General features: G+C 46.1%; 1 protein-coding gene across 2 annotated transcripts in view; it reads right to left on the bottom strand.

Moving 5' to 3' along the window:
- Positions 1 to 19,172, bottom strand: part of MEDAG (mesenteric estrogen dependent adipogenesis) — a 28,368-nt gene extending 9,196 nt beyond the window's left edge. Inside the window, exons 1-3 of one of the 2 annotated variants that reach the window (XM_067016799.1) lie at positions 18,738 to 19,172; positions 8,436 to 8,545; positions 5,553 to 5,665 (exon numbers count right to left, since the gene is read on the bottom strand). In XM_067016799.1, coding sequence (XP_066872900.1) covers positions 5,553 to 5,665; positions 8,436 to 8,545; positions 18,738 to 19,015 — 501 coding nt within the window. In that variant the 5' untranslated portion in view covers positions 19,016 to 19,172. The remainder of the gene's footprint in view (positions 1 to 5,552; positions 5,666 to 8,435; positions 8,546 to 18,737) is intronic. The other variant, XM_059041811.2, reaches the window with a different exon arrangement.
- Positions 19,173 to 20,449: the final 1,277 nt, after the last annotated feature.

Here is a 20,449-nt window from a genome sequence, read left to right as displayed (position 1 = left end):
TCTTTCTGACTTACTTCACTCTGTATGACAGACACTAGGGCCATTCACCTCACTATAAATAACGCAATTTCATTTCTTTCTATGGCTGAGTAAGATTTCATTGTTATATGTGCCACATCTTCTTTATCCATTCATCTGTTGATGCACACTTAGGTTGCTTCCATGTCCTGGCTGTTGTAAATAGAGCTGCAATGAACACTGTGGTACATGACTCTTTTTTTTTTTTTTTTTTTTTTTTTTTTTTGCGGTATGCAGGTCTCTCACTGTTGTGGCCTCTCCCATTGCGGAGCACAGGCTCCGGACGCGCAGGCTCAGCGGCCATGGCTCACGGGCCCAGCCGCTCCGCGGCATGTGGGATCTTCCCGGACCAGGGCACGAACCCGTGTCTCCTGCATCGGCAGGCGGATTCTCAACCACTGCGCCACCAGGGAAGCCCTATGACTCTTTTTGAATTATGGTTTTATCAGGGTATATGCCCAGTAGTGGGATTGCTGGGTCATATGGTAGTTCTATTTGTAGTTTTTTAAGGAACCTCCATACTGTTCTCCATAGTGGCTGTATCAATTTACATTCTCACCAACAGTGCAGGAGGGTTCCCTTTTCTCCACACCCTCTCCAGCATTTATTGTTTGTAGATTTTTTGATGATGGCCACTCTGACCTGTGTGAGGTGATACCTCATTTTAGTTTTGATTTGCACTTCTCTAATGATTAGTGATATTGAGCATCTTTCATGTGTTTATTGGCAGTCTGTATATCTTCTTTGGAGAAATGTCTATTTAGGTCTTCTGCCCATTTTTGGATTGAGTTGTTTTTTTGATACTGAGCTGCATGAGCTGCTTCTAAATTTTGGAGATTAATCCTTTGTCAGTTGCTTCATTTGCAAATATTTTCTCCCATTCTGAGGGTTGTATTTTCGTCTTGTTTATGGTTTCCTTTGCTGTGCAAAAGCTTTTAAGTTTCATTAGGTCCCATTGGTTTATTTTTGTTTTTATTTCCATTTCTCTAGGAGCTGGGTCAAAAAGGATCTTGCTGTGATTTATGTCATAGAGTGTTCTGCTTATGTTTTCCCCTTAGAGTTTTATAGTGTCTGGCCTTGCATTTAGGTCTTTAATCCAGTTTGAGTTTATTTTTGTGTATGGTGTTAGGGAGTGTTCTAATTTAATTCTTTTACATATTACTGTTCAGTTTTCTCAGCACCACTTATTGAAGAGGCTGTCTTTTCTCCATTGTATATTCTTGCCTCTTTTATCAAAAATAAAGTGACCATATGTGCATGGGTTTATCTCTGGGCTTTCTATCCTGTTCCATTGATCTATATTTCTGTTTCTGTGCCAGTACTATACTGTCTTGATTACTGTAGCTTTGTAGTATAGTCTGAAGTCAGGGAGCCTGATTCCTTCAGCTCCTTTTTTCTTTCTCAAGATTGCTCTGGCTATTTGGGGTCTTTTATGTTTCCATACACATTGGGAAATTTTTTGTTCTTGTTCTGTGAAAAATGCCATTGGTAGTTTGATAAGGCTTGCACTGAATCTGTAGATTGCTTTGGGTAGTATAGTCATTTTCACAATGTTGATTCTTCTAATCCAAAAACATGGTATTTCTCTCCATCTGTTTATATCACCTTTAATTTCTTTCATCAGTGTCTTATAGTTTTCTGCATACAGGACTTTTGTCTCCTTAAGTAGGCTTATTCCTAGGTATTTTATTCTTTTTGTTGCAGTGGTAAATGGGAGTGTTTCCTTAATTTCTCTTTCAGATTTTTCATCGTTAGTGTTTAGGAATGCAAGAGATTTCTGTGCATTAATTTTGTATACTGCTACTTTACCAAATTCATTGATTAGCTCTAGTAGTTTTCTGGTAGCTTCTTTAGGATTCTCTATGTATAGTATCATGTCAACTGCAAACAGTGACAGCTTTACTTCTTCTTTTCCGATTTGGGTTCCTTTTATTTCTTTTTCTACTCTCATTGCTGTGGCTCAAACTTTCAAAACTATGTTGAATAATAGTGGTGAGAGTGAACAACCTTGTCTTGTTCCTGATCTTAGAGGAAATGGGTTCAGATTTTCACCACTGCGAATGATGTTTGCTGTGGGTTTGTCATACATGACCTTTATTATGTTGAGGTAAGGTCCCTCTACGCCTACTTTCTGGAGGGTTTTTATCATAAATGGGTGTTGAATTTTGTTGAAAGCTTTTTTTGCATCTATTGAGATGATCATATTGTTTTTCTCCTTCAATTTGTTAATATGGTTTATCACATTGATTGATTTGCATACGTTGAAGAATCCTTGCATTCCTGGGATAAACCCCACCTGGTCATGGTGTATGACCCTTTTAATGTGCTGTTGGATTCTGTTTGCTTGTATTTTGTTGAGGATTTTTGCATCTATGTCATCAGTGATATTGGTCTGTAGTTTCTTTGTGACATCTTTGTCTGGTTTTGGTATCAGGGTGTGACATCTTTGTCTGGTTTTGGTATCAGGGTGATGGTCACCTCCTAGAAAGAGTTTAGGAGTGTTCCTCCCTCTGCTATATTTTGGAAGAGTTTGAGAAGGATAGGTGTTAGCTCTTCTCTAGATGTTTGACAGAATTCACCTGTGAAGCCATCTGGTCCTGGGCTTTTGTTTGTTGGAAGATTTTTCATCACAGTCTCAATTTCAGTGCTTGTGGTTGGTCTGTTTATTTTTTCTATTTCTTCCTGGTTCAGTCTCAGAAGGTTATACCTATCTAAGAATTTGTCCATTTCTTCCAGGTTGTCCATTTTATTGGCCTATACTTGCTTGTACTAATCTTTCATGATCCTTTGTATTTCTGCAGTGTCAGTTGTTACTTCTCCTTTTTCATTTCTAATTCTATTGATTTGAGTCTTCTCCCTTTTTTTCTTTATGAGTCTGGCTAATGGTTCATCAATTTTGTTTATCTTCTTAAAGAACCAGCTTTTACTTTTATGGATCTTTGCTACTGTTTCCTTCATTTCTTTTTCATTTATTTCTGTTCTGATCTTTTATGATTTCTTTCCTTCTGCTAACTCTGGGGTTTTTTTGTTCTTCTTTCTCTATTGCTTTAGGTGTAAGGTTAGGTTGTTTCTTTGAGATATTTCTTGTTCCTTGAGGTAGGATTGTATTGCTATAAACTTCCCTCTTAGAACTGCTTTTGCTGCATCCCATAGGTTTGGGGTCATCGTGTTTTCATTATCATTTGTCTCTAGGTATTTTTTTATTTCCTCTTTGATTTCTTCAGTAATCTCTTGGTTATTTAGCAGTGTATTGTCTATCCTCCATGTGTTTGCATTTTTTACGGATTTTTCCCTGTAATTGATATCTAGTCTCATAGTGTTGTGGTCAGAAAAGATACTTGATATGATTTCAATTTTCTTAAATTTACCAAGGCTTGATTTGTGACCCAAGACATGATCTATCCTGGAGAATGTTCCATGAGCACCTGAGAATAAAGTGTATTCTGCTGTTTTTGGATGGAATGTCCTATAAATATCAATTAAGTCCAGCTTGTTTAATGTATCATTTAAAGCTTGTGTTTCCTTATTTATTTTCATCTTGGATGATCTGTCCATTGGTGAAAGTGGAGTGTTAAAGTCCCCTACTAGGATTGTGTTACTGTCAATGCTGTTAGCATTTGCCTTATGTATTGAGGTGCTCCTATGTTGGGTGCATAAATATTTAGAATTGTTATATCTTCTTCTTGGATTGATCCCTTGATCATTATGTAGTGTCCTTCTTTGTCTCTTGTAGTAGCCTTTATTTTAAAGTCTCTTTTGTCTGAAATGAGAATTGCTACTCCAGCTTTATTTTGATTTCCATTTGCATGGAATATCTTTTTCTATCCCCTCACTTTCAGTCTGTATGCATCCCTAGGTCTGAAGTGGGTCTCTTGTAGATAGCATATATATGGGTCTTGTTTTTGTATCCATTCAGCCAGTCTTTTGGTTGGAGCATTGAATCCATTTACATTTAAGGTAGTAATCAATATGTATGTTCCTATTACCATTTTCTTAATTGTTTTGGGTTTGTTATTGTAGATCTTTCCCTTCTCTTGTGTTTCCTGCCTAGAGAAGTTCCTGTAGCATTTGTTGTACAGCTGGTTTGGTGGTGCTGAATTCTCTTAGCTTTTGCTTGTCTGTAAAGGTTTTAATTTATCCATCAAATCTGAATGAGATCCTTGCTGGGTAGAGGAATCTTGGTATTATGTTTTTCCCTTTCATCACTTTAAATATGTTCCGCCACTCCCTTCTGGCTTGCAGAGTTTCTGCTGAAAGATCAACTATTAACCTTATGGGGATTCCCTTGTAAGTTGTTTGTTGTTTTTCCCTTGCTGCTTTTAATATTTTTTCTTTGCATTTAATTTTTGATAGTTTGATTAATATGTGTCTTGGAGTGTTTCTCCTTGGATTTTTTTTTTTTTTTTTTTTTTTTTTTTTTTGCGGTATGCGGGCCTCTCACTGTTGTGGCCTCTCCCGTTGCGGAGCACAGGCTCCGGACGCGCAGGCCTAGCGGCCATGGCTCACGGGCTTAGCTGCTCCACGGCATGTGGGATCTTCCCGGACCAGGGCACGAACCCGTGTCTCCTGCATTGGCAGGCGGATTCTCAACCACTGCGCCACCAGGGAAGCCCTCTCCTTGGATTTATCTTGTATGGGACTCTGCACTTCCTGGACTTGACTCTTTCCTTTCCCATATTAGGGAAGTTTTTGACTATAATCTCTTCAAATATTTTCTCAGTCCCTTTCTTTTTCTCTTCTTCTTCTGCGACCCCTATAATTCAAATGTTAGTGCATTTAATGTTGTCCCAGAGGTCTCTGAGACTGTCCTCATTTCTTTTCATTCTTTTTCTTTATTCTGCTCTGCAGTAGTTATTTCCACTATTTATCTTCCAGGTCACTTATCCGTTCTTCTGCCTCAGTTATTCTGCTATTGAGTCCTTCTAGAGAATTTTAAATTTCATTTATTGTGTTGTTCGTCATTGTTTGTTTGCTCTTTAGTTCTTCTAGGTCCTTATTAAATGTTTCTTGTATTTCCTCCATTCTATTTCCAAGATTTTGGATCATCTTTACTATCATTACTCTGAATTCTTTTTCAGGTAGACTGCCTATTTCCTCTTCATTTGTTTGGTCTGGTGTGTTGCTCCTTCCTTGCTCCTTCATCTGCTGTGTGTTTTTCTGTCTTCTCATTTTGCTTAACTTACTGTGTTTGGGGTCTCCTTTTCACGGGCTGCAGGTTTGTAGTTCCTGTTGGTTTGGGTGTCTGCCCTCAGTCAGTTGCCTTTATTTTTTTAAAACAAATCTTTGCATTTGCATCAAATTCCGTGTAAAGACCTTGAACTGCTTGGTCAAATTTATATTTATTCTTATCCTATTTCTAAGAAGCTGCTAGAAACTAAGTTCATTTTATTGGTAGTGATAATGAACCAATAGAAAAGGTCTGGGTCTGGATTCAGTTAAGTTAGAGTTAAGCTCTAGGGACTCAGTCCTGGCCTGACATGTCCAGACCCTCTTCTGTGTGTTGGCAGCCCTGGGTTCACACAAGCCAACCTCACCTGAAGCCAGTAGCTTTCTCCAATCACTGAGGAAATGACCATGTCCATCCCCTGCTCTATCTGTCTTCTTATCTTGGGGTGCCTGGTGTTCACAAGAAATGCATACGTTCTTTCTAGAAATTAGGAAGTAGAAGTCAAAAAACAAGGGTGCATGTGTACTTCTTAGTATCTGACAAAGCAGTGATTCCCACCATATTTGGAGATTTTATTAATTTATAATGTCCCTCGCTGCTCCCTCACTGCAAAGCCTAACCAGGTTTCCAGAAATGTTTCCAAGAAACTTGCAGGCATGAGGAAGCTCCAGGATACTGTCAACACAGGTTAGAAAATCAGCTCCCCCCAGGCTGCACTTTGTCACTCTTGCCTCAGAAATCGAAAGTTCCAGTCCATAATTATCACAGATAAGCACTGAGTCTCCTCTGTGTGCAGCCAGCATGGGAGCCAAAGTGAAAACTGGAGATGGCTGGTTTTCGTGTCACCGCCTTGCTGGATAAACAGCAACTTGGCTCTCACCCACATTTCCTCACTTACAAAGCAGAAAATCAGTCCAGGGGAGGATGCTGCCCTCTGCCTTCCCCCTCCCTCATCATTCCCTGTCCTCCCCCAGAGACCTGGCTTTCAGTCTGCAAAGGGCTAGTCTAGAGCTCTAAGGACCAAGGCAATCTGAGATTGGTTCTCCTCCATGCCCCAGCCCAGCACAAGCCCAGCGGAAATGTCCCTCCCATTGTTTAAATAATGCCACGTCTGTGTCCTGGCAGTTGTTTTTTGTTGTTTATTTGATCGGTTTGGTTTGATTTAAATCCAATTCTGTCCAGTTCTATGTAATCTAAGCAAAGGGGTCGTTGTTTACTCCCTAGGAAATTTTAAATACTGCAAACCAACAACCTCTTAACTTTTCCAGCCCCCGGAATCAAGTTCCATGTCCTTCATTACTCAAGCACTTTTTCTAGGGAGACCCATAACATAGAATGCCACACTTTGTTTAAAGGCCATGGAACAGTCATCATGTGACTTGGGGAACTGAACATTCTACACGGGCTTTGAGCATCAAACCTGTGGTCCACCAATAGCAAGTGTTACATCCTTGGGGAATACATTTTGAACTAACCTTTGCACTAACCTTATCCATCTTATTTTTCCTTCCCCTGTTTTCCTTTCTTCCAAATTATTTTGGGGGGCATTTTAGATAGAAACTACCTTATTTCCTCTTTGAGAAAAGATATAAATAAGCAAGTAAAGCAAGCCAGCTATTTGATACCTTGAATTAACTTTCACATAAACTAAACCAAGACCTTTGGGCTCATTAGATATTTAAGGCTGCCACCCTCCATCCACCATTATGCAGGTTGGGCAGGTTGTGCACTGCACAATTCTAGAGGATGCCAATCGCTTCCACATTGTCTACTTGTACATTTATTATGACAAACTTCTGGGAAGGATTAGTAAATTGTCTTGAGTTAATGGTGGCTTCTTCTAAATTTGCACAAAAGTACAAGTTTAGGATAGCAGCAGGGCTGGACATGTTGCCCTAATCATAATTTTCATAATTTAAACTTGACCATCTTAAGCTTTGGGTCACAGAATCTCTTCATTTCATGGCTTTCCTCACAGCCAATGAGGACTGGGTTTCTCTACCTCCTTCCACAAGCGTTATATAACTGTGAATCTTTTCAAGGCCACCCACAAATATTTCCTTATACTACTCCCTGTATGTTCATTAAAATGTTAAAATGGAGAGGTCTCTTATTCTTTCTTAAGAATCCTCCTGAGAGATCAATGCGGGAGGTATATTGGATACATCTGTGCATTACATTCTTAGAGAATTCTCGGCTTTCTGGTCACCAGCAAGCCAAATAACATCAGGGGCTCAGATGCTCTAACGAGCATTGCTTGTTACAGTGTGATCTGTTCCCGGCCCCTCCTGCCAAGAAGGACATTGTGACTTTGAATTGTGAAGTGAGAAGGGAATCTGAATGACTCTGAATGAGACAAGCAGAGAATCAGGTCCACGAATCTGAATGAGGAAGGGCATGTTTGAGGAAGTCTATTTGGAATTTGTAGATCAATTCTTACTCTCTTGGTCTCATTTTAAGAACATTATTTAGAAGTAAGTGTAAGAAATGCTACCGCTATTGCATAACTTATGCCCATGACTTTCCCCATGTATCACTGAGTGGGAGGAAGAAGAGAAAATTGAGATATTTTCATATTGGAATTTGAGTTAATATAGTTATTATCAGTCTGATTTCCTGGAAGAAACAATAAAGAGATATCTCCAAAATTGAAATTCAAAGGCCAGAGCATGAAACACAAAAGCATCTACATAAGCATTTATTTTCTTTACCTTAGTTTTCTCATCTCTAAAATGGGGATGGGATAAGTACTGCATAGGCAGGATGGCCAGGCATCCTAGTTATGCCTGAGTCAGTTCTAGTTTATACCTTTATCCCAGCATACTTATCACAGTTTCTGCTTTCATGCACAGAAGTGTTCTCCCTTGGATGATATGTCCTACTGGGCTGCTGGCCAATTATTCACATTAGCACATGCCTCACAGAAGTGCTCGATACGTGGTAGGCAATATTATATATCATCATCTTCATCACTCTGGTCATTTTTGCAACCCCTGCAGGCTCAGAGATCACTTCCTGCTTAGACGGGAAGTATGAAATAAGACTCAGAGACAGATGGCTTCTGCCGTAGGATCACTTAGAGGTTTGCTCTGCAGGCTTGTGCTGTGCTCATGGCCTCACACACTGGGCTTCCAGCCTTGCACAAGCTGACATCCGCCCTGCTCTCTCCACACCCAACTTCTACCTCATCAGCAGGCTACAGTCCGCAGCCCAGCAAGGCAGAACCAAACCCAAACATTTACATACCTACCTTTCAAGGAGTCCTTTTCGGTCTGTACATTAATAAAGAATAGCATTGGTTTGCTCAGTATAGTTTCCCGGTAGTCTTTATAAGCGCAGTAGTTGGTCAGTTCCACATATCTATGAAAAAAGGAGAGATGATTCCAAGTGCGATGCACCTTCCCATCGAGGTCAGGAAGGGGACGTACTGGACAGGTGCCTACTACAACCTCAGACCCTCTGAGGGAAGTCCCCTAAAGTGTCCTTTGGGAGGCAACCATATCTTGTACCAAATAAATAAATCCCCTCCCCTGATCAGCTGACAGATCAGCATGCAAACTAAAGATGGCCCTGGTCCTGGGGTGCCTGGCACCCATACCTGGCCCTCAAGGGCAGCCTGTGCCAGATGATGACTGGTACCATCTATCTTTGGGCTGTAAGCATTCATTTGAAGCTACCAGAGCCCTATGTCTCTCTGGGTTGAGAATGAATTATACTCAGTAAGTGGAATTTTCTGGGTCTTCTCCAGTGTAGTCATCCTAACTGGTGGGTCTGAAATTTTCCTCTCCTTCTCTAATCCCAGGATAAACCCAGACGGCTCCATTGATTAGACAATCAACCAATATTCATATGAACCAATTCACATCTCCCTGATTGTAAGCTTGTGCAATTAAAAAAAAAAAATATATATATATATATATATATATATATATATACATACTAATGTTGGATTTCTGCCCAGGGCCCTATTACATTTAGCCTCCTTGGTTTTAATTCATTATTCCAGCCCAGGAAGATCTTTTTGCTTTTTGACTCTGTCCTCCAATACATCGGCTTTCTCTCCCTCCTATGCACATTTTCCAAGCAGCCTTTCTGTGTCTCTACCTGCATTGTTGATTTACGAAAAGGACAGATGCAAGTGCACATTGGCTTCCTTCAAGAAGACGGCTGATTTTCTAACCAAACCCAAGCGCAGAAGTGGCGTGGACATGGGCAGGCTGGGTGGCACCCAGCATGCTGGGGGATGCGGGTACCCCTGTCCCTCTTCAAGACACAGCGGCTTCCCCACTCGCGGGCACTATTGCAAGGTCTGCATAGACCGAATGGGCTGCTTTTGCTAAGGGGCCGCATGTTGGCTTCTGACATCTAGTCCCCAGCAGAGATGGCTCCCCTGTTTCTTTCTGGCTTCTTGTCCTTCCAGAGCCTGACATGAAAATAACAGCGCTGAGGAGCGTCCGCAGTGGAGAGCTCTGGCCGCAAAGTCCCCTCAGCCTCCTTCCCCATCGTCCTCTTCCCACAGCCCATTGAGAGCGGCCGGAGCACAAGACGAGGACCCAGGCCTGGGTCAAGAGCAGTGGGAGAATATCCACCCGCCGAGTCAGGAAAACACAGCTTCCACTGCCTGCCTCCAGCTTGGTTTCTTAGAAATCTGTGTCATTATCCTTTTTTCTTGGATGGTCATATCTGATTTTTTTTTAACATCTTTATTGGAGTATAATTGCTTTACAATGGTGGGTTAGTTTCTGCTTTAGAACAAAGTGAATCAGCTATACATACACATATGTTCCCATATCCCCTCCCTCTTGCGTCTCCCTCCCACCCTCCCTATCCCACCCCTCTAGGTGGTCACAGAGCACCGAGCTGATCTCCCTGTGCTATGTGGCTGCTTCCCACTAGCTAGCTATTTTACATTTGGTAGTGTGTATATGTCCATGCCACTCTCTCACTTCGTCCCAGCTTACCCATATATATGGAATCTAAGAAAAAGAAGAAAAAAATGTCAGATCTGATTTTGAGAGCTTTTAAAACCTAACCCCCGATGGAGCATCTAAAATGCTTCCTGCCTTCTATTTCACCAGGCTTTTAATGTAGCGTCCATCTCTCATCCCTGGGCACGTGCGTAGTTAGGGGGCTGGTCCTGCGGTGGGGAGGGGGACAGAGGCCGGTGCACCCAGGGAAGGAGCGTGGGTGCAGGTGTCACTGTTCAGGGGTGTGGGCGCGAGGGGAGAGGAGGGTGGGAATGGAGAAGGGGGTTAGCAGTGGAATGGACTGGGTATGATAATGCAGACGCAGACCAGGGATCTCCTATGGTTCTCCTTCCCTCCGTGCCTCCCCTACCCCCATCCTCCTCTGGGCAGCACAGTGCACTGTGAGGACGGGGTAAAGGGGCACCAGCGGGAGTGGCACTGTGTCCCACATCAGCAGAGGGGAGAATTTTCCTGTTCTTCTTTGTCCCAACTGACCAACTGCCGAAAGGTACTGGAGAAAGGAAGCGAAGGAGAAGGAAGGAGAAAGGGAACCGCGATGTGCTGGCTTCACTCACTCTCGTTCATTCATTCACTCATTCAGCAGCATTCACTAAGCCCCGGATGGTGTGCTGACATGTGCCTTGCACATCTGAGGAGCTCAGGGCCCAGGAAGTGGGGATGGGGTAGCAGGGCGGCAGTACAGGGGTCCCTTGTGCCCCCCCACCCTTCCGCCATCCATCTATTCGGCTGTCAAGGACCTGGCCCAGGTGGGCAGAGAGACCTGGGCAGTGGCAGAGGAGAGGCCGGCCCGTGAGGCCTGTGGTTGCAGGGGGGTGGGGGGGGAGCAGGGGGAGAAAGCAGGAAGAAGCGCCTTTAGCAAAAGAAGAAAAGGGCAAGTCAGAGTGGACTAAACCTCAAAGAGATAGATGCATGATGCTGGCTGGGAGTCGGGTACCACCTGTGATCCATCCAAAGCAATTTTCACATTCTCCCACCCTGTGTATCATGGAGTTAATTTATAGTCATTAAAGCACTTAATATTTTCCTCAAAGCGATTGCTCTGCTCTCTCAATATCCATGGTCTGACTGTCACTCTCGAGGGCATGGACATGCATGTGTGTGTATAGGACACCCAGAAAATCTGCAGTTTTGAATGCTAGTCTGATGACCCAAATGACAGTGCGATACTTGCCTCTGCCTCCAAAATTGACTGACGTCTCATTGGAGGCATCACTGGCAAGAGAACGAGAAAAATCTCAACTTGGAAATGATCACTGGTTGGAAAACGCATCCGTTTTCCACCAAATTCTGTGGCAGACTTTTTGGACTCTGCTCGAGGGCTCAGAGGGCTGTTATTTGGCCTCTGATCAAAGAAGGGAGACGGGGCGGGGGAGGGGAACGGGGGCATCTTCTGGAGAGTTACATATTGAGTTTAATGCATAACCTATCCATGAGTCACCTCGTTTGGAGTCTGAATTTAATAAGATATCCTGAATCATAAGACTATGCTTAACATAATTTAATCTTCCTTTGATGATTTAGAGGCACTTTTAGGAGCTTAACGGGGCTGTTAACATCATCACAGAGCATCGCCAGTTATCACTGTACCACAGATGTGGGAAAGGGCTGCTCGCGCGAGAGCTCTGATAACACAGTTTACAGACAAGAGATTGTGGCAAGATCCCTACTTAACTCTCTGTTTAAACCAGGTCACAAATAAGAGCTGCTTCCGTAATTCATCCACCCCCAGCCTCCCAGTTAGGTCCAATTGTTAAAACACCTCAAAACTACAGTGGAATAAATACATGTGAGCGTCCCTTTGGAATTCACTGGTATGAAATTTGGATATGTAAGTCACTAGACTACAACGATTGAGGACCTAGTTGCTAAATCTCACAGGTCTTTAAGTACCTGACATTCAACCACCAGTTCTGTTTTAAGATGAGCCTGACTAGATGACCTTCGGGACCAGTTATCTCATCTTCGATCATGCATATTTATGAATTACTCATGCAAATATTGCTTCTGTGTCCTGGATATTTATTCTATTCGCTCAAGTTATCATTAGGGATGAGAAGCAAACAGTTTAAGATAGTTCCTTTAAACTCTCATTTCTTCATTGCTTTTATCCTGGCCCCAAAATGCTGCTAGGCTGGAACTTTCTACACCTGGCTTCAATCCAAAGATTGAAAGGCAGAACATTGTGATAGTAAGCATAGTGATTTGAAATAAGAAGGTTTAATTCACGTTCTAATTGACTGGCTGTGTGAACTCCGTCCCAGAGCCACACCTCATTATGACCTTCAGTGAGTTACTTAACCCGCTGAACCCATTCCCTCATCTGTAAAAGGGATATAACAGTATTGCCTTCCATTTGATGATGTAACGCAGTGCCAGTAACACAGACATACGTACTTGGGCCCATAGTAGATGCTCAACAAACATTATTAGTGTCTTTAATTCCGGCCAACTCCGCTGGCCTTAGGGTGAAGTTCTGTAAGCTTCTGGCACACAACCAGGGCTGTGTTCCTTTGAGTTACCAGGAAAGGAGGACTATATGAATATCTGAAAAATAAGTAGGGGTTTCTCTTTCCTTGCTCCCATTTCTTTCCTCATCTTTTCAGTTTGGAAGGCTAGAGGGAGCAGCTTAACGAAGGCAACACCTGAAAGATGGGACCAAGATAGAACATTGAATTTTTGCTTCTAGCAAATCAGCAGTAGCTGAAAGATCACCCACCCTCTAAGATGCCAACCCTCCTCCAGAGTTTTCTTCAAATTTTACATCCTCTTTAGCATGATTTGAAAAGCTGCTCCAAATTCCCCTGGCCCCTGGTAATTGAATGCTCAAAGACAAATAGGAATTCAAACACACGGCTCCCATCTCTGTGTGTGTGTGTGTGTGTGTGTGTGTGTGTGTGTGTGTGTTCATTTTTTAAAGTATGGAGGAAGGAGCAGAAAAAAAGAGAAATATATTGGAATAGTCCTTGTGTAAAAGGGCCAGAAATTGCTAACAGCTTCCACAATCCTTTGCTGTGACTAAGCAAAAGCTTACAGGGACATTCTTTCCAGCGTTCACTTGTTAGTTTTATGCAAAGCCTTCCCTACACACTTAAACAATTCCTTCTGTTCACACCCTCACCTCCTTCTTCTGCCCCAACTCTAGTTAAATAAGCAAAAATTTCAGATTTATCACTCTAACGTCTGTAACTCTAATCAACGATACACGTGTTCATTCATTCATTCATTCCTTCGTGCAAGAAACATTTGCTGAGCACCTACTATGTGCTGGGCACTGGGGACACAAAATGAAGAAAGAAACAGTCCCACTTTCCAGAAGCACATAGTCTACTGGGGAGACAGCTAAGAAAATGTATCATTTCAATATGAAATGATACCCATCTAAGGCCTTGTTGCTTCAAGTCTGATCATCGGACCCACAGTACTGACATCACGGGGGCGCTTGCAAACCTGCAGAATCCTGGGTCCCTCTCCCAATGTATTTGATCGAAAATCTGTATTTTCACAAGATCCTCAGGAGACCTACAAGCTTATTTAAAGTTTGAGAAGCACCGGTCTAAGCCACGGTCCCTGTTTTTCAGAGGCTTACAAACGAGTTAATCATGCAAACACACACATGCCAGAGGAATGCACAGTTCTCTGCGCTCAGGCGTCCACAGGGCTACGTCCTAGTCATGTAAATAAGAAGGAGCAAAGCCAAGGGGCGTGGAGCTAGAACCACTTACTGAGCTGGGACAGGAACAGAGGAGGGATTGTTCCATCGGGCCAAACAGACTGCCAATGGGAGGGCAGAAGCAGGAGGTAGATGGGGCCCCCGGGGGGAGTCTTGGTTTAGCTAAGCCTTGCATCCGGACCCCCAGGCAGGCATTTGCAAGGACCGGAGTGTAGCTGGAAGGGCAAAGCAAGTCTCCCGAGGAAGAAGGCAGCACAGGCCAGTGCCCTTTGTTTTGAATCACCCGATTGGGGTTTGATTCCTGTCTCTGTGACTGCAGCAAGTTTCTTAACCTTGTTGAGATGCATTTCCTCACCCGTAAAATCTGGCTGAGAAGAGGTACACCATGAGGTGGCTGAAAGGCTAAATAGTGTGTGTGAAGCACTTGGCGTTGGGGTTGCTTGGTAAGTAGATAAGCTGACATTTGTCCCATGATGAATAGGCACCAATGACTGTTTTGAGAACTGCATACATTTTAATTGTGAACAACAACCCTATAAGGTTGTTGGCACTATTATTCCCATTTTACAGCTGAGAAGACTGAGTCACAGAGATTAAGTAACCTTCCCCAGTCGCTCAGCTAGTAAGCGGCAGAATCAGGATTCAAACCAAGGCAGCCTGGTCCTGGAACTCATGCTTGTCCACACTTACTCCGAACTGAATCCCGTAAAAATCATAGCTCGACACGTGAGAGATTATGACTTCATCAATATCACTATGAGTCCCGTTTAGGGGCTGCTGTCCTGGGCAGGTCATCAAATCCAAGACTCAGACATGGGGACCAAAGCAGAGGACAGGTCGGGAGCTTGCTGAGGGCAACAGCAAGGGTGGCCGGGCTGCCTACAGGGATGTTTCTGAGAGGTGGCCTGGGCCACAGACCCAGAGCCCAAGCACCTCCCCCCAGTGAAAATCTAAGTATGATCCAACCCTGACTCTCCTCCCCTGTGCCCCCTACCCCAGACAGCTGATCTCGAGGTAGGTGTGACTGTCACCCAGCTAACAGCTGGTTAGATCTGGGCAGAAGCAGGTCACAGCACTGCTTTTAGTGGCTTCCTTCAAACCACTGGACTTACTTTCTCTTTTAGGCTGATTATATAAGATGTGTACTGGCTGACGTCATTCCAGTTATTAATTTGAGGTTCCGGAAATCTATAAGAATGCTGCTGCGGCCTATAGGAAGCCAGAATTACTCCAGGTTCGAGGCAGTTTGCCGACGGGGTGGGCTGTATTGTTAGCTAACGCTGTGGAGAGGCCCCCGTCCCCTAGCTCACCAGCAGCTCACCCAGGGAAATTATTTAATCTCTCTGAGTCCTACTTTTCTCATCTGTAACAAAGGGAAACAGACAATGGTGCTGACTTTGTCAGCTTTTGTGAGATAATAGCTGTGAAATACTTTGCACCCATTGCTGGTACCCAAGTAAGCATTAGTGGCCACCATTATTATTGTTCTTATTTTTATTACCCAAGCAGCTTTTTAAAAAATTTTGATTTTCTTTTTTCCAAGCAGCCTCTTTCATGCTAGAGGACCACTGAAAACAGGGAATTAGAGCTCCTCTTTGTCAAATGTTTGCCATTACATCCCATGAAAAGGCTGCATTATAGGAAAAAAGGTAAGGTTGTGTGTGTGTGTGTGTGTGTGTCTGTGTGTCTGTGTGTGTCTGTGTGTGTCTGTGTGTGTCTGTGTGTCGTAGTTAATGGTAATTTGCACCTGGAACCCTGAGCAAGTTTCTTTTGTAACATGGGTGGGAATCCTGAGCTTGAAAGAAAAAAATAGCAATAAATATCTTGCCATAAATCCCCGACAGGAGGACAAACAATTTTAAAGCAGGCTCTCAGGACTGGGTGCCATCACTAGACCTTCCCATCACCCTAGTTTTCCTGAGGCTTATTTAGCAGGTACATATTTAGGAAAATGTTCCAGTATTACAAAACAAACCAGAGTAAGTAGAACCACTGAAATCTCCTCTTACTCTCTGAGCAAGTGAATCATATGAATGTCAAGGTCAGTAGCTCTTAGCCTCTTGGGGCTCTCTGGGAAAGGACCTCAGCACACACTTCTGAGGCCATGAAAAGAAATCCTGCTTATGCTGTGGGCTTATCCCACACCAAAATATTTGTTGAATGACTAAGAGAAAACCAAAAAAACTAAGTAAAGAGGAAGGATTCTTAACCTGGATCCAAGCATCTCATAAACTACCTGCATGGTCAGCAACATTAGGTGTATCTCGACCTTTCTGGGGAGAAGGTCTACCTATGATTCTCAAAAGCTTGATGGTCCAAAATGATTAAGAATCATCACTCTGTGTTTCTTACTCTCCGGCCATCTTGGCGGCTACTCTTGGTTGGGGACCATCCCACACCTAAGGCAGGAATATGGGCCACAAAGAAGACAAAAAAGCCCCTGGAGTCCATCACCTCTAGGCCCCAAGGTGTTATAAAAAGTGGCAAGTACATGGTGGGGTACAAGGTGACTCTGAAGATGACAGACTAGGAAGGCAAAACAAAAGTGGCCATCCTCACCAATAAGTGCCTGACCTCGAGGAAATACGCCACATCGGCCAAAACCGGTGTCCAGGACCACAGGGGCAATGACACTGAATTGGGCAAAGCCTGAAAGAAATACTACAGAGTATGCAAGGGGCTGTCACTGAGCCACGTGATTCTGGGGTCTTTAGAAATGTGCCAGAACTGACTGGTAAAAAGGAAACCATGTAAAAGTCTTCTTCAGCTTAACTGGCTAGAGCTTATTGAAGGAAGGAAGGGAGGGAGAGAGAGAGAGAGAGAGAGAGAGAGAACTGGCTAGAGCTTATTGAAGGAAGGAAGGGAGGGGGAGAGAGAGAGAGAGAGAGAGAGAGAGAGAGAGAGAGAGAGAGGAAGGACGGAAGAGAGAAAGAAAGAAATGAAGTACTGCTTTTCGAGCACTATTTTGAGAGAGGAAGTTGTATGCTATCTCCAGACCAAAGACAACTGGGTAAATCTGTGTCAGTCTGAGAAGCAGCAACTTTAGACATCTGTATTCAACTCTGCACCCCACTCCTGATCCATGAGAGCAAAACCTCTCACTGCTGTCCGCAGCCATCTTCCCCCTCTTTCTAGAAGGCTCTCTCCATTCAGACCAGGTTCCCTCCCAGTCGTCCTTCAGGATTGTACACCCAGGTATAAGATGCTGCTCCGCTTGCATAATATGTTCCCTGAGAGGAAGACAGGTTGCTCCTTCCATCTCCCCAATTTTTCTCAGGGGCGCCTTGGCACTCCCAGGGTACAAAAGCCCTCACACAATTGCTTAGACAACGAGAACCTTGTATTTGCTGATTCCTGTTTGCACCCTGGTCTGTGTCACCTGGTCATTGTTTATTCTGGACTCTAAACTGCCAGGGGAACACTGCTGTTTAATTTTCCTTCGGGGAGGAGGTGTTCAAAGCAAGAGTTGAACAACCAGACTTCAAAACCATTTTAAGCTTTGCAGCATTGTTTGCTGAGACTGGGAGAGCTGACTCTGTCAAAGTCTAACCTACAGCTTCAATTAATTCTGGACATTTTTATCTTTCATACTCTGTTAATACTATGGTTATCTTCTTTTAAAATCTTTGCAAATCTTATTTCTAACTCAGTTCCTCCCACCGTCCCCTGCTTATGGCTTGGAATTTTCAATTCACTAAGAAAGGGAGAAATTCTTGCCGGAGAATGGTTTTGCAGGCCCTCAAAGCCCTCACTGTCTCTGTGTGGAAAAGCAAGGTTTTCCCCAGCAGCTTTGAAGAAGGTATTTTAAACATCTCATTTTGTTTGCTTCCCCCTCTTGGCTCCATCCCACCCACAGGGTGACCCCGGCCCTTGTCTTTCCCTGGAGCAGAGGCTTTCTATCTTAATAGCTGGCCAGCTTCCCCACCTCTGAACCAACCTCGAGACTGCACTGCCCGCTTCCCAGCACTCAGCTCTGCAACACAAATATAAGCACCACCACCCGTCCCCGCCTCCCGGCCCCATGACCTCTGTGACCTCTGGGAGCACAGAATGCAGAGTGACGCTCCCTCCTCCTTTACCCCATCAAAGCCTGCTTCCGATAGACTACATCCCGGCTGGCTGCGAGTCTGCTAGGAAGTGCTTCAGGCACTTTGGCCGCCGCCGCCACTGCCACCGTTAAGCATCCTGCGACCCACCATCAAATTCGGCTTGGCCCAAGCTCTGTCCCCGGATCGCGGAAGCCACGCTTATCCCTCTCATTTTCCCAGAACTGAACTGCCCACTCGACGGCCTACGCGGCCCTGGGGTGGACTTCACGGGTCTTTGGTCCCTTCTCAGCCACCGTTTATTGATTTATTTTTTGAAAACTCACTGAGGCCAAAGATGTGAAACTTTACCCTTCTGCACGCTTCTCCCCGGGTCTCCTCACTGGATAAAGCTCCTAGGGCGCAGAAGAGAACATCCTCTCCCCTTCCCCTCCCCCAAGTCTAAAGCCAGGTTGTGAGTCTCTGCTTCGCAAACATCCCCAAAGGGTGTGCCCCCAGTTTGAGCTCATTTGATCCAGTTAAGGAGCCAGAAGGAAGAATCATTCGCCAGTTCACGCACTCCCCACCCTGCTCTCTCTCAGGCGCCTGCCCTGATGCTATCCCGGGGCAGCTTGGACAGCTGCAGAATGTCAGTGCCAAGGGCAGAGAAAGCCAGGGCCGGGGGCGGGGCGGGGCGGGGGGGGGGAGTGCGGGGAGCTTTGCACCTCCGAGTGACGTTAGCAATGAGAAAAATCTAAAAGTGTGATGAAGGAGGCGACCCAGGCTGGATCTCAGGAAGTGAGGCCAGAGGACTCAGATGAGCAGCGGGGTGAAGGCCTCGGCGGGGACCAGGCGGCGGGCCCACCCACCTCCTGATGTAGCTGCTGAGGCGGTAGAGCTGTCCGTCGAGGCGCACGAGGCCGTCGCTGAAGACGTTGAAGCCCCCGCGCGTGGCCGCGGGCTCCGCGGGGCCGAGGGCCACCAGCTGGTCGCCGCGCAGCTGGAAGGCTCCAGGCTGCAGGCGCAGCAGCTGGGCCAGGGGCAGCAGGGCCAGCTCGCAGTCGCACGTCCACAGGCTGCGCAGCTCCCCCGACGAGATGGAGGTCAGGCTCGGCCTGGCCGCCGGCGCGCTCTCCACCCCCGCCATGGCCCGGCCCGCGCTCCTGCCGTCGATGGTCCCCGACAGGGGCCGGGCGCCCCGACTCGGTCGGCTCCGTGCCCGGGTCGCCGCTCAGGTGCTGCCCGGCCGCCTGCCCGCCGGCGAGGAGCGAAGCTCTGCAGGCACCGCGCGGAGAAAGCGGCCCGGGCGCCGCGCGGCCCTTTTATCCGCCCCGCGCCCCTCCCGGCCCGCGGGCACGACCCCAGACGCTCCGGGCGCGTTCCGGCATCTCAGGACTTGGCACGCTCCCGCCTGGCTGCGCCCGCTCGCAGCCAAGGGTTACTCATCCCCCTGGGGGGCGCTGCTCCACGCCTGGGGCTGGGCCCGCCCCTGCCTGGACACTGCCTGGGGGGGAGGGGGACACGCTGCCGGTGGGGGACACTGCCGGAGTGGGGGGACACTGACAGGGGGTGAACACTGCCCGGGGGGGGGGAGAGTGGGGACAGGCTGGGGAGGGTGGGGGAGAGTCCACCGGGGGTGCCGGGCCTGGCCCGCGGTGGGAGGGAGGGCGTGCAGCTCCCACCCTCCCCCAAAGCACCACACCTCCTCGCACTGGTCAGAGGGAGGCGCGTCCCTCTCCCCGCTCCCCACCTGGGCCCGCCTCGTCCGGGCAGTGCTGGACCTCTGCTCTCGGCTCCCACGCCCTGCCCCCAAGTTGGAGTCGGTGGCCAACCACTGTCTCCTAATCTCTTTATGCTTTTTCCCTTCCAGATCATTTCCTGCGTTTCCCTCCTCTCAGCCTTTCCCGGCACCATTCCTTCCCCTTGAATTTGCTGCCAAAATCTCAGCCTCTGTACACCGGTGCTCAATGGAATCTCGGAGATAGAATTTTGGGCGAAGTAGAAAAAAATAGCTTTATTACTTTGCCAGGCAAAGGGGGACACAGGAGGCTCCTGCCCTCTGTGTTCCAACTTGATGAGGGGTTTTATAACAACGGTTCAAGGGTGGGGCTGCTGAGAGGATTAGGGTGTGAGCAGGGCCTGCACTCCCTTAAACTCCTCTCAGGCGGCCGGTCTCCTCTTCTTGATGAGCTTCTCTGGTCCCTGGAATCTCGCCTCAGGTGGTTTCTTGGCTGCTCTTCCCTTGATTAGCAGCTGTTCCAATCCGCCCTTTGGAAATCCCGGAAGGTCATGGAGGCTGGAGTCTTGCCTACAAGCAATGGGGGAAAAAGGCCTCCGTGCCTGGGAGCCCCCAGGGCCCCTCTCGGTTTCAGATTCGCTTCCTTGTAGAAATCCCACCGATCATTGAGTCACTTTTCCATAATGGCTTCGTGAATCCCCCATGGATTTCACCACTTTCCTCTACTTGCTTCTCCTGCTTGGTGGACCACAGGCGCCGTGGGCCCAGTGGTGGGCACAGAAGGGACCCAGCGGTCCTCCCCATCCCCTGGCTCCGCAGAGGCTGAGCCCCTCGAGTCCTGGA

The sequence above is a fragment of the Kogia breviceps genome, chromosome 16 (genome assembly GCF_026419965.1).
Source record: "Kogia breviceps isolate mKogBre1 chromosome 16, mKogBre1 haplotype 1, whole genome shotgun sequence".
Classification (NCBI taxonomy): Eukaryota; Metazoa; Chordata; class Mammalia; order Artiodactyla; family Physeteridae; genus Kogia; species Kogia breviceps.
This window is presented reverse-complemented; position numbering and strand designations above follow the sequence as displayed.